At 41.6% G+C, this 12,158-nt stretch overlaps 3 protein-coding genes across 7 annotated transcripts; 1 reads left to right on the forward strand and 2 right to left on the reverse strand.

Annotated features, from left to right (window-relative positions):
* Positions 1-117: 117 nt before the first annotated feature.
* On the reverse strand, positions 118-6,427 carry LOC132701704 (rho GTPase-activating protein 19). 4 transcript variants are annotated; one of them, XM_060669840.1, is made up of 5 exons: positions 6,290-6,427; positions 5,483-5,634; positions 3,269-4,161; positions 2,880-3,170; positions 118-801 (listed from the first exon to the last, which is right to left on the reverse strand). In XM_060669840.1, the coding sequence occupies exons 2-5, from the start codon at positions 5,517-5,519 to the stop codon at positions 328-330; spliced, it is 1,695 nt and encodes a 564-aa protein (XP_060525823.1). In that variant the 5' UTR covers positions 5,520-5,634; positions 6,290-6,427; the 3' UTR covers positions 118-327. The 4 variants fall into 4 exon arrangements, with proteins under 4 accessions (XP_060525823.1, XP_060525821.1, XP_060525824.1 ...); XM_060669838.1 differs by lacking the exon at positions 6,290-6,427 and adding an exon at positions 5,696-6,023; XM_060669841.1 differs by lacking the exons at positions 2,880-3,170; positions 6,290-6,427 and adding an exon at positions 5,696-6,023.
* Positions 6,428-6,432: 5 nt separating this feature from the next.
* Positions 6,433-8,163, reverse strand: LOC132701705 (probable cysteine--tRNA ligase, mitochondrial). The gene has a single exon (XM_060669842.1). It carries the CDS (start codon positions 8,161-8,163, stop codon positions 6,433-6,435), a length of 1,731 nt encoding a protein of 576 aa, XP_060525825.1.
* A 150-nt stretch (positions 8,164-8,313) lies between these two features.
* LOC132701713 (zinc finger protein 239-like) lies at positions 8,314-10,862 on the forward strand. 2 transcript variants are annotated; one of them, XM_060669851.1, is made up of 4 exons: positions 8,314-8,453; positions 8,560-8,667; positions 8,839-9,015; positions 9,221-10,862. In XM_060669851.1, exons 1-4 carry the CDS (start codon positions 8,373-8,375, stop codon positions 9,734-9,736), a joined length of 882 nt encoding a protein of 293 aa, XP_060525834.1. In that variant the 5' UTR covers positions 8,314-8,372; the 3' UTR covers positions 9,737-10,862. The 2 variants fall into 2 exon arrangements, with proteins under 2 accessions (XP_060525834.1, XP_060525835.1); XM_060669852.1 differs by lacking the exon at positions 8,560-8,667.
* Positions 10,863-12,158: the final 1,296 nt, after the last annotated feature.

A 12,158-nucleotide genomic window follows, 5' to 3' on the forward strand; every position in this document is an offset into this window, starting at 1 on the left:
GAAAGTACTCATAACTTTCATGGTGGGATATAAAACAGGTTATTACGTCAATAAAAAATTGGACCGTGAATACCCGCGACTAAACAAAAGAAAGACTCTCTTACTTATTTATAAAACCATGAATATTTTGTTCCAACAATTTGAAAATTACAACTCGGTGTTTTTGCACACCTGACATTTGCGTTTCATTACTGGCTTATAAGACGTATTCCAAAATAACACAATAATTATCTATTTTTCAAATCTATTATTGTTCACACTCCGAATTAATACTATATTCTAAGTCTCAGTTCGAACGTTTTGAAAAATCAATTAGTCCTTCGGCATTTAAAAAGACGTCTCAAACACGATCGGTTTCCCGTCCTCATCAAACTGTCTAGGTTTAAGCACCAGCTCTTTGCCGCAAGTTTCCCCGTCGTCCGGGTCATTGCCGTCCAACACGTAAACCAAGGAATCGCTCATTTTGCTGGCGGCAAAATTCGACGAATTGAAATCATCCGTGCACGTGGAAAAACTAGAATCTACGGGCGTCGACGACAACGTCATGATGTCCCTCGCACTCAAATACTCGCGAAACGTTTTCGTTAAAGAACTCGCGGATGTATCGGCGTCTTCGTCGAGGCGGGGGATTTTTTCGGGGGGCCCGCTCGATTTTTCGAGTTCGACGTTTTCTTCGACCGACTCCTGTATACCGTGGTGATGGTGGTGGTGCTGCTGCTGCTGCGGCCGCGCTAAACTAGTGATGTTCGTGCCCGACACCAAGAGGACCGGCTTCCTGCTCCGCGGCGTCATCATAGTTTCCTTCATAATAAGCACGTTTAATTTTTTAAAAAATTGGAAGGGGGGGGGGGGAATGCATGCAATGAATGACGGACCTGTCGAGACACATTTTCTCCTCCGTGAAAATAAAACAAACGAAAGTGTTTTTTTTTTCGTTTCATTTTTAAAATAGTCGTGAAATGTTTTACCAAACAACTTCAAACTACAAAATTGAGGCAAAACAACAACAAAAACAAAAGCGAAGCGTGCTAAAGAGTTATAAGAGATGTACTGACATACCTTCGAAAAAAGAAAATAACAAACACGGAGCGAAATTAATGGCAAGCTTCACAAAGATAAAACGTAAGGCTGAATGTTAAAATGGCAATCATTCTCATTCAATGGACGGAAAAATTTGGCCGCCATCGTATTATGGTATAGAAAACGATCTACAAATAATGCCAGGATGAGTACGAAGGCCTTTCAAATCTGTTGGATTAGTTTTGCAACTGCGATCTACAATTTATTCTCTTGAAACCGCCCAGACCATAGAACCTAACCAAAATACTAATTCATCAGTATTCCTATTCAAAAACATCAAATCGATCGACCGACCGTACCAAAACAAACCAAACTTGCTTTGCAGAATACGATTCATTTGAATGGTTTAAAAGTTAAATGCATGATTGAGATAGGCCACTCAAAAAGAATGGGCATTGTTATAATTATTATATAGTATTGAGTTGCGTCATCGATCGGTAGATTTGCTTGTGTTGAATTGAATATTAAGTGAATTATCTATTTCCACACAGGTATTTAATTTAAACAAATTAATGTATTACCAATACGAAGCACCTATTTTGATAAAAGGTAACATATTAGGAACAAAATTTGTTGTACTATTAGGCCTCCATATGTTAGTAGCTGCCAATATGAGTGGGAGAGAAAAAAGAAAGCTAGTCGTGATTGAAAAATCAACTAACCCGCGATGTTTTAAGAACATCAAGCGTTTGCCGGTCACTTACAAGGCAAACAAGTCTGCATGGATGACATCGCAAATTTTTGAAAAGGAGGTACGGAAATGGGATGTAGAATTAAAGGGGAGGAAAACATTACTTCTCTTAGATAACTGCCCTGCACATCCCGATATTTCAAATCTACGGAATATTGAATTGGCATTTCTTCCAGCCAAAACAACAAGTGTATTACAGCACCGATGGACCAGAGCGTAATAAAAAGTCCTAAGAGTCGATATAGAAAAAAATATTTTTATGAAAATGGTCGAGTCCGAATACAAATTTTCCATTAATATGCTAGATGCAGTCAACTTTATTAGTAAAGCTTGGAAAGAGGTGACAGAATGGAAACAGGACTTGCAAAAGCAGTTTCAAACAACAATTACGTTTACAAGTGAGGAGTTGCAAGATTTTATGGTGGTAGATCAGGATTTGCCTACAACTGCAGGCTTGACATAGGAAGCCATATTACAACAAGCAAGAAAGAGTGAGGAAGAGCACCAAGAGGAAGAAGAAGATGAAAAAGTTGATCTGGGACCACCACCAACCATTCAACAAGCCCTATGTTCAGTTAAGCTGCGAAATGGTCAAAAGAAAATGACTAATTATTTGAAACATTAAATGTAAAAGTAGATGTTAAAATATGTATATAAAATAATTAAATATTACAGAACACATCAGCGTTTTGTTATTTTTCAAGTGCCCTATAACAATTTATAGCGAAAACGCAATAAAAAAATCAGTTCCTTTAATTTCGCTATATAGAGTTTCGACTATATTATACTAAGTAAAACAGCAAACAGAAGACATAGACACAACAATAATTCAAATTCAAATGAAGCTGAATCGGTCGTTCCGACTGTTGGAATTGCCGCTTATGTTGGCAACAAAAAGTATTGAAATAAACGACCGATTGAAATGATTCGGTCCTTTTCGAAATCGGTCACTGATTCATTCGGTTCTCGTAAAATGGACACACAACACTAATCTGGGAGCTTACCCTTATCGAATAATCGCGGGATATTTCAAAAACAACAAATTCTATGGAGGAGGAGGACACTACGTAACCGACATTTCTATACCAAAACTACTTCGTCCTCCTACCTGCATGGCGCGGGGCATGCGCTGCGCCGACCTAGTTATCGGGGACATCGAGTCGCGGTCCTCGCCTTTGGGCGTGGCAAAGTCGTCGGGGGCGGGGCACGCGGGAGTGCTAGTCAAGTATCGCGGACCCGACGGCCGCGTGCCGTCGCTCACGTTGGGGTCGGATTTGCTCCGCCTCAGGGTCTCCCTCGTTGCGGCGCATTCGACGACTTCGTCCTCGACGCTAGAGTCGGGATTATGACAAAACAGACGCCGTCCGGACGGCGTCGTTTTACCGTGGTGGTGGGGGCTCTGAAAACGAGCGAAGGGGTGCACGAGACGTGCGAAGCGGCGGGCAGACACGCGCAGACGCAGGCACAAAAGCGGTACCGGAAGGAAGGGACACTTACGTGCAGCACCTCCTCGCTGGTAGACTTCTTCAGGTGGGCGGGGCCACGCCTTACGTTCCGCATCAGTTTCCGATGGAACATGTGCTTCTTGATCGAGTCGCCGATGCTCTTACTCTTCGGTGCGCCGACGCCGCTCCTGACCACCTGAAGGGGCGTGCCTTGTCCGTTCTCCTTGTTAAACTGCTTGATGAGTTTGCGCTTCTTCGACGACTCCGGCAACGACTGTATGTGGGCGTACAGCTGCGCGAGCGCCGTTTCCGTCGGGTTCTCTTCGTTCTCCTTCGCCGTCAGTTTGTTGTCGACGAATGTGAAGACCGTATGCGCCGCCCCTTTCGCCGATTCGTTCAGGGCGCCGGCGCGTTCGCGGTGCGCGCGCAAATCCAACATTAAGCGGGACGGCACCTCGAACACGGCCGGGAAATTTTTAATCATGAACGCTACGACGCCGAACAGCGTCGGCGAGTCTCTTAGCAGCGTCTCGGGCGCGAGTTTGCGCGGACAGAGAAGGTGCGGCGCGAATAGTTTCGCCAAATTCTCGGCCGACATACGGTTGTGCGTTTCGTGCGTCGCGACGCCGCGCAGCAAGTCGAGCACGTCGCGCAACAGCTCCCTGTTCTCTTTGGGCAACAATAGGAATAACAGTTGAACGGTCTCGAGAATTTTCGATTCGTGCGCGAGATCGGTGCCGATTTGACAGTAGAGGGGGTAATGTATGTCGGTCAGAAGCGGTTCGGGCAGTTCCGCGAGGTACGATTTTAACACGGACGCGCAATCGTGCACGCTAAAATTCGTGTTCGAAAAGTCGACGGTTTCGCCCAGCGCGAGGAGATTTTTGAGGTCGTTTTGCCGTTCCAACGAGCCGGTGCGTCGAAAGATTCCATCGCTCTTCAAATCTACAACAAAGAGACAGGACAGTTACAACGCGAAGAGTTCTGACAACATTTACACTGTTTAACGACCAGAAAGTTGTAGAATTGTCTCTAAATACTAAAATTTTCACATACAAGAGAAACAGCATACTGATTTTTCTTCGAACTACTACAAAAACATCCACCTGTTGTTGCCAGCGGTTATTCGTTAATAGGTTCCTTAATACCACAAATTTTTTATATGCGATTCTGTATTTATGGAACTAATGAAGGGTTAAATAATTATCTACCTATGGAAACATTAAATTGTGCAGAGAACAGGATTGGAATATGTTAAGTTTCCATCAATTTATTACGGATTACACAAAAACATATAAATTCATAGTTCAGTCAAAAGCAGACATATCCATAACTTCTTTATGTTTTTCGTCAAACACAATTTATAAGGACATGTCTGCTTCTGTATGAACAATCCTCAAATTATCAATTATTCTTATTTTATCTTACAAACCCAAAGGCACACGAGACTGCCCAATTTAACTAGATATTGTCTAAGCTAATAGACAGTAATTAAAAGAATATTCAAAATTTTATATACTGTTCTTCACATGTAGACTTAAGTTGAATAAGTCCCTATGTTTGTTGTTAAGAAATATACAGATATTATGAGTTCATCTAATAAGCGGAGAGCTTAAGAGTAGTTAAATCTGATTCTTTCTATATAAAAAGTTAGCCCAGTGCGCACTCAATAAAATTGGTGACAATTTTATAAAGAAAAACTACGTCTGAGCAATGGCTGCGTGTTTGATTATTTTCATAAGAAAAGTAGTGTCCGTCTCTATTACAACTAAAATTAAACTTTCTATAAGGTTTTTTTAGACACTCACTATCCAGTCGACACACTTGGGATAGATTTCTGAAGCCCCTCTTCACAGTACTTTTCAGAATCCAGTATGATGCCCAAACCTTTAACTTAAGTAACTCTCTTAAGTTTTATATTGTCTAATTTTAAGTCAATATTAAGAGGTTAGTTTTTTCCTGTAAACTGTATTATCTGGCAGTAATCAAGATTTTAAAAAATCTGTGATTTTTACAGTACATAGTAAATCTATCGAGATCATTCTCAAGTTGTCCGATTACTTTTAAGTCACCTGTGAATGAGGCTATTACTGAAAGTTGAAAACAGCTTCGAAAATCAAATATAAAAATATTGAAAAGTAAGAATTCCAAGGGACATAAGAGCAAGGCCTCCAATTACCTACTTCTGTGGCATCACCTGACTTCAGGATTGGTATAATTATTATTGATATATTATTATTATAATTATCTGCACTTAATAACATACTTTCTTCAAGCATCAAGTATTGTATTATCTGATCCATTTGCCGCGATTGAACCCCAGAGAGCTGAAGCCCTTCAGTGAGGTTGCGTTTCGACTTTTTCGCAAAGGGAACGTTCCACTTTTTCAATTTCACCTTCTCGTAGAAGCAGTCGCTTCTGAAACAAACTAACAAGCTGTAGACCCTAAATTGCATTCAGAGAGAGCCCTCAGACTTACTCTTCTGTAGTCATATGTAGTAAAAAAGACAAGTGCATCTTAACGAGCACGAAAAACTGCTCGTTGTGCTCTTTTTGAAACAACTCAACGAAAGTTTCGTCCTCACTTAACCGCTCAGGATACATTTCAAGAAATGGCAGTTTGCATGCTGCCACAAAAATGATATTCCCTTTAAAATAATCACACAACAAAAACGTCAAACACGCTGGCGAACATTGTTGGAACTCCCGTCGCCGTGAAAATTCAATTTATATCACATAATAATCACAGCACGTTGTAGAAAGCACGCGAAAACGCTTATTTACGTTAATTACCGGAAAACCGACATTTCGTTCGAAAATTATAAAAAAGCAATGGCGGTTTCTACAATGAGAACCTGTCCAAATGACAGTTCCGCAAACTAAATCGTTCGCCCGACGAACGATGGCGCGCCAACGTCCACGAAACCAATTTAAAATAATCGTGAAATCTTTAAATTAGAAAAGACTAAAAGGGAACGCGCCTACAAACTTTGAATGACCGTCATCAGAATTTGTTATCAAATCTAGCAGTTTTAGCGTCTCAACAAACCTAACATTAATAATAAAAACCTACCTTTCACGAAAAATTCCATTATTCCACTCACGGGCAGATGGCGCTTCGTACCAGTCATTTTTAATTGCACAAAATAAGAAACCAAACAAAATTTCAACAAGGTTCTATTACACGATTAAAGTTAAACCATCGTTCGACGTGTTTCACCGCGACCATGAGGTCACTTTTCCGTAGTCTTTCACGCTGAAACCAAGCTTCGCCAAACTTTCTCTGGCGCCGTCGCAAGCGTTCAAAAGTTCCCGATTTTTTTGCGCGATGCCGATTTGTCGGACACCGTGCCTGAAATTCACCAAAACATCTACAATGTCATCCTCTTTCCCACGTTCAGCGACACTTCGGGTCGACTCGTACGGCCATACACCGAAAGTGGTTAAGGTATCGCAAAAAACGTTCTTCAGCGCCACCAAGTAATGTAAATTACCCGTCACGGCGCCCGTTGCCGTCGTGTAAATCATCGAGTTGCACACTGACACGATTCTGTTCAACACTTCGATCGCCCTCGGCGTGTTAAAATCGTCGCGAAAACAATCGTCCACACTTGTAACCGATTCATTTAAAAGTTGCTGCAAAACGTCACAGTCCAGCGACGGTTTCACGAAACCCTTCTCGACGTCCGCGCAACTGCGCATAAAATTTTTGTACACTTTAAACAAGTTGGCCGCGTTGCCTATCCAATCGTCGCTGTATTCTATTGGACTTGAGTAGTGGGCTGAGGCGCACGCCAATCGGAAAACGTCGGGCGAGCAAGTTTTCAACATATCGCTCACCGACACGGTATTTTTGAGGCTCTTCGACATTTTCAGTGAATCTTTCAGGTGCAAATGGCCCGTGTGCATCCAATAATTGACCCAATGTGGCCTGTCAAACGAGGCGCACGATTGCGCCTCCTCGTTCTCGTGATGCGGAAACCGGAGATCCAATCCGCCCGCGTGAACGTCAATTTCGTTGCCGAACGCGTGGGACGCTAACGCGGAGCATTCCGCGTGCCACCCGGGTCGTCCAGCGCCCCACGGACTGTCCCAATGTGGCTCGCTCGGATCACAGCGTTTCCACAACGCGAAATCACTTGGGTTCCTTTTTAATTTGCTCCTCTCGCCGTCGTAATAGTTATCCGGGATATTCTGAAGCTTACCGTAACGGTACTGGTACTCGGAAAGGTTGAAATAAACCGAACCGTCCGCGGCCACATAAGCCCCATTAGAATTGACAAGAGATTTGATGAAATCAACTATGAGGTCCATATTTTTGGTGACCCTTAACACGACGTCTGGTTGTTTCACCTTCAATAAATCCAACGCTTCCCAAAATTCCTTCTCGTATTTCGCGGCGATCTCTTTCGCCTCCGTTTTGTCCTGCCGGGCACGCTTTATGATTTTCTCGTCGATGTCAGTTATGTTCATGACGCTTACTACGTTCAGTTTAAAATGGTTTCGCATTATGTTTCGTACAGTATCCAGTCTAGCGTAAGAGCTCGCATGTCCAACATGCGGCGAATCGTACACGGTGGGGCCGCAAGTGTACCACGTCACGGAGTCTTTATTCTTCACAACGAAAGGCTCTTGCCTTCTAGTCACACAGTTATAAATCGATATCCCGGTGGAAAACCCATCGGGCGCTTCCCAAGTATGCTTCAATCGTTTGCCGACTATTTCGCAAAAATTTTTAGTAAACATTGTATTTAGGTTATATGACCATGCAACCCGATATACGTCGGTGTAATTATGAGAATCGATCGAGTTTCTCGGTAGACGAGGATGCCGAACGTTTGACAGCGAACGAAGCGCAATTTTTGTATATTTTTTTGGAGACCCCGGAGCTTCGGGCCCTGTTTGTTCGTTTTTTCGTTTTCTATTTTGGGCCGTGCACGGGTCCATGTCCCTTTGTGTCGTCCGCGCGCAAGGAACGACCCAAAATTCGAACGTATAATTGAAAGACCAGTCGGTTCCAGCGGTGTTGTTTATTTTGTCGCCCGTTTGACAGCGGCCAAAATAAAACCGAAATGCGGAAAGATGCACGAAAACGCAGGCGAATTCGCTCGCGTTAGGACAGCGATGGTGTAGCCGTTTTTTTTTTACACGACATAATGGACGGTTACGACGACGGAGACTTCCATTCCACTTTGGAGCCGATGGTGATTATCGACGACCATGAAGAGGAAGAGAACGTGAGTTCACGCATATCGCTTTGCTTAAATAGGCGATAATTCACCCTACCGTTTCCTATTTTCGCCACGGTAACCTTCCGAATAAGTGAAAACGCTTTTTTTTCAGTTTTTCTCGAAATTACAATTGTGTAGAAAGAGTCGCGATTTTAAACACTGCCCCGAAATATCTCAGATGGACAAAATACGAAATAAACGTTGCCAAACGCGAAACGAGGTACGTTTTTGTTCTTCCCTCACACGATATATTCGTAGGCTTCTTTTGTGGTGTCGGCCTATTGTTTTGATGGGGTTAGATTATTTCAGCTGAGATATTTAGGATTTAAGTTGCTCGTTGTCGTTGTCCGCGAGTGTATAGACATATACACGTTGTAAATTGATTTCTTAGGCTTTTACCCGACACCAAACGCTAGACGCCCCTTTATCCCGGCCCGAGATCACCATATTCCCCGTCAAGAGGAAACCCAACGTCAAAATCAAACTCTTCCGGAAAGAATACTCGCCCAATAGAGACGAGGATTCCAACGGCAAAGTGCAGAGCACCAAGTCCCATCAGAGAACGCCGGTAAGCAAAATCACCCCAATACTTACTTAGGCAACCAACATTACTTTTTAAATGCACCTGATCCTTGGATTTATGCATTTGTTTATTAATTGCCCCCACCGTACACTACACCAGACATTATTTGTGTAAGAACTTTACTGCTTTGAGGGGGCTAGCGGATTTTTATTAGCGAATTCGATCAGCTTTTTTTCCGCATTTCGTCCAGGTAAGGTTGATAACGCAAGAGGAGGCGCGCAACACCGGGGACACGTACGCGAAACGTAGAAGCAGCCCTTTGGAAAAGTGCCCTGTGTGCAAGAAGTTTTTCAGGCGCATGAAAACGCACCTGCTGAAACACGAGATGCTGCGGCGCGGCGACACCGACGCCTTCGCCTGCTGCATCTGCGCCAAAGTGTTCAACAACCAAAACAACCTGCAGATCCACATGCGGACCCACACGGGTGACAAGCCGTACGTCTGCGAGGTGTGCGACAAGTCGTTTTCACAAAGTTGCAACCTGGTGAACCACGTGCGGATCCACACGGGCGAGAGGCCGTTCAAGTGTCCCCACTGCGACCGCGCCTTCACTCAATCCGGCAACCTCAACAATCACATACGTTTGCACACCGACGAGAAACCCTTCAAGTGCCATTTTTGCGACAAGGCGTTCGTGCAGAGCGGCAACCTCAGCTCCCACATCAGGAATAACCACCACCACAATCATAACCAGGGCCCCCAATAATATTGGGTACTCGAATATTAGTTTCTAGAAAAGATTTTTACAACGTAGATGCGCGGAAGAACTCTGTGCAAAAATAAATCGATCGGCCTTATTCAGTTTTGCCAAATATTGAAATGAAAAGTTTAGTATTAGTTCGATATTTCGAACATTTTCCGATAAGGGGCGCAATATATGATCTCCAGTTTACTTTGTATTATACTTGTACAGCGATGGCGTGAAGTTGAGTCTTAATTCCGCAAAAAGATAATTTGCCTTTACTTTTATCTACAGCTGCCCCCCCTCTCTTTTTTCACGAGAGGTGACTTTATAAAATATATTTGTGCGAGTACTCTAAAATCACATCTCTCGTAAATATATGATTGAAAATTATACTTTGAACGAATAAACAAAATGCAGTTGGATAAAATTGAAATTTAAGCATTTATGACATTCAGCATAATGTTCTTGAATCCGATCTGTTTTTTGTTAAAATTTAGGTTTGTTAGAAGGGATTGAGTGACAATTTCTTCAGTGAAACAATTTATACAGGATCCGTATCATCCCGTTTTCTTTTTCATATTATTTCATCAAAATATTTATTTTGGAGGCTATTTTATTATGTATATCTAGTATAGTTAATTAAAAAAAGTATTTTATTTACTTTAAGCATCTAACGCTTTTTGCGCCCTCTTTGTATAGATACTTAATTTACTGTAGCTATTTAGAAACGGAAGGACTGTCAACTCTATAGACTCTTAGCAACAAAAAGACTGTATTTTTTACGTGTTCTATTTTGTATTTGGTTTTATTTATTTTTTTTTGAGTGTGCAATATTAACCTTTGGTTTGATCTCTTAATCGTCTCGCAATGTTATAATACGTATAATACTCACATCGCGTGATACGACAGTGTTCTCTATTGAGAAAGTACCTACTATCCTACTAAATCGTCGGATTGTCCGAACTTTTTTTTTATTAATTCGCATCTTATTTATTGTAATCGATAATGACACGACTAATTGCTTATGAATGAGAATGTTCCTTTACTCTAGGTAAAAATGCATAAAAGATTTAGACGAGAGTATAAAAATGTGTAGATAGAAACAAAGCGTAATTATTGAAGATTTCCACGATGTATTTTGCATGGGTGCCATACTAAATAATAAAAAAAAAACTCTAAGAATAGCGCGGTTTGTTTCTTTTGTGTATCCACACACCCCTGTATATTATTTTGAAGCAAAATCATCGCTTTCGGCAGTGCAAATGAAAAGTGAAAGTGAAACAATAAAAATCTCTAAAAAATTTAAATGTGATAAAAAGTACAAAAAACACTGGAAAAAAGATTCCTGACCAACTATCAGATCCAGATTTAATAAACAAATCTTTCATTAACTCCATTCCAATTTCAAATTCAACGTCGCCAATGATCGACTACTATGAGAACTCTCCTTTTCCGCAAGATAAATTTCAGTTTTCTATAGCTTAAGATTGACAACCCGCAGTCGTTTAGCGACTTAAGGCCCATTTCCATTCTGCCAATATTATCCAAGGTTATCGAACGTGTCCTGAAAAGCCAAATAACAAATTATGTTGAAAAGGAGAAACTAATTGACAAAACACAAGCCGGTTTTAGGAGGGGGCGCAGTTGTGCTACAGCGCTTCTTAATGTGACATATGACATCATCAGAGTAATTGTGTTGGTTCTACTCAATTATTCTAAGGCTTTTGATACCATTAGTCACAATATTCTACTCACTATTCTTAAATACTTATTTTTTGGGGAGGCATCCGTAAATTTAATTAAAAACTACTTAACAGGGAGAAAGCAAAAGGTGGTCCTGAGCGGGGTCGAGTCTGCTTGCCTAGACATAAGAAGTGGAGTTCCTCAAGGCTCAATTTTAGCTCCTGTTCTGTTTATTATTTTCTCCTGTTCTAGGTTGCAGCTTGAGTGCCAAAATAACCACAGTGACCTTGAACGAATTGACAGAATTTCCAGAGATCACGGTTTGCTTTTAAACCCAAAAAATCTTCTGTAATGTTTTTTGGTAGCCCGGTGGATGTTAAGCGTCTTGATTCTGAAGTAATCATAAAAATAAACGATATTACTCTTCCTTTTCAAAACGAGGCAAAAAATTGATTTAAAAGGGTTGTATAGCTCAAGGCATATTCTAACTTGAAATATTAAAAAAACCTTATGCGATACTCTTGTTCTCTCCGTCTTTAATCACTGTGATGTCGTATATGGGCCTTGTTTGACAGCTAATTCGTCACAACGTATTGAAAAAATTCAAAAATACTGCTTGAGCCGCGGAAGACCTATCAGCTACAAGCTGAGGAAGCGGTTTGGACGAACACGAAGACGCGGCGCTTGATCCATCGCTGTTCTCTTTATTTCAAAATAGTTAAGACAAAATATCCGGAATACTTCTCCGAAAAAATAACTT

This window comes from Cylas formicarius, unplaced genomic scaffold, assembly GCF_029955315.1.
Source record: "Cylas formicarius isolate icCylForm1 unplaced genomic scaffold, icCylForm1.1 PGA_scaffold_5__7_contigs__length_24384050, whole genome shotgun sequence".
NCBI lineage: Eukaryota > Metazoa > Arthropoda > Insecta > Coleoptera > Brentidae > Cylas > Cylas formicarius.

Bases quoted from the DNA above. Each gene is read 5' to 3' on its own strand.
- LOC132701704 (XM_060669838.1), bottom strand. From the start codon at position 5,820: ATGTATCCTGAGCGGTTAAGTGAGGACGAAACTTTCGTTGAGTTGTTT. The intron at 5,635-5,695 runs GTAAGTCTGAGG...AGTTTGTTTCAG, and splicing joins CTACATATGACTACAGAAGA to AAGCGACTGCTTCTACGAGA. The intron at 4,162-5,482 runs GTATGTTATTAA...TCTTTGTTGTAG, and splicing joins ATACTTGATGCTTGAAGAAA to ATTTGAAGAGCGATGGAATC.
- LOC132701705 (XM_060669842.1), bottom strand. From the start codon at position 8,163: ATGGACCCGTGCACGGCCCAAAATAGAAAACGAAAAAACGAACAAACA.
- LOC132701713 (XM_060669851.1), top strand. From the start codon at position 8,373: ATGGACGGTTACGACGACGGAGACTTCCATTCCACTTTGGAGCCGATG. The intron at 8,454-8,559 runs GTGAGTTCACGC...CTTTTTTTTCAG, and splicing joins ACCATGAAGAGGAAGAGAAC to TTTTTCTCGAAATTACAATT. The intron at 8,668-8,838 runs GTACGTTTTTGT...TTGATTTCTTAG, and splicing joins GTTGCCAAACGCGAAACGAG to GCTTTTACCCGACACCAAAC.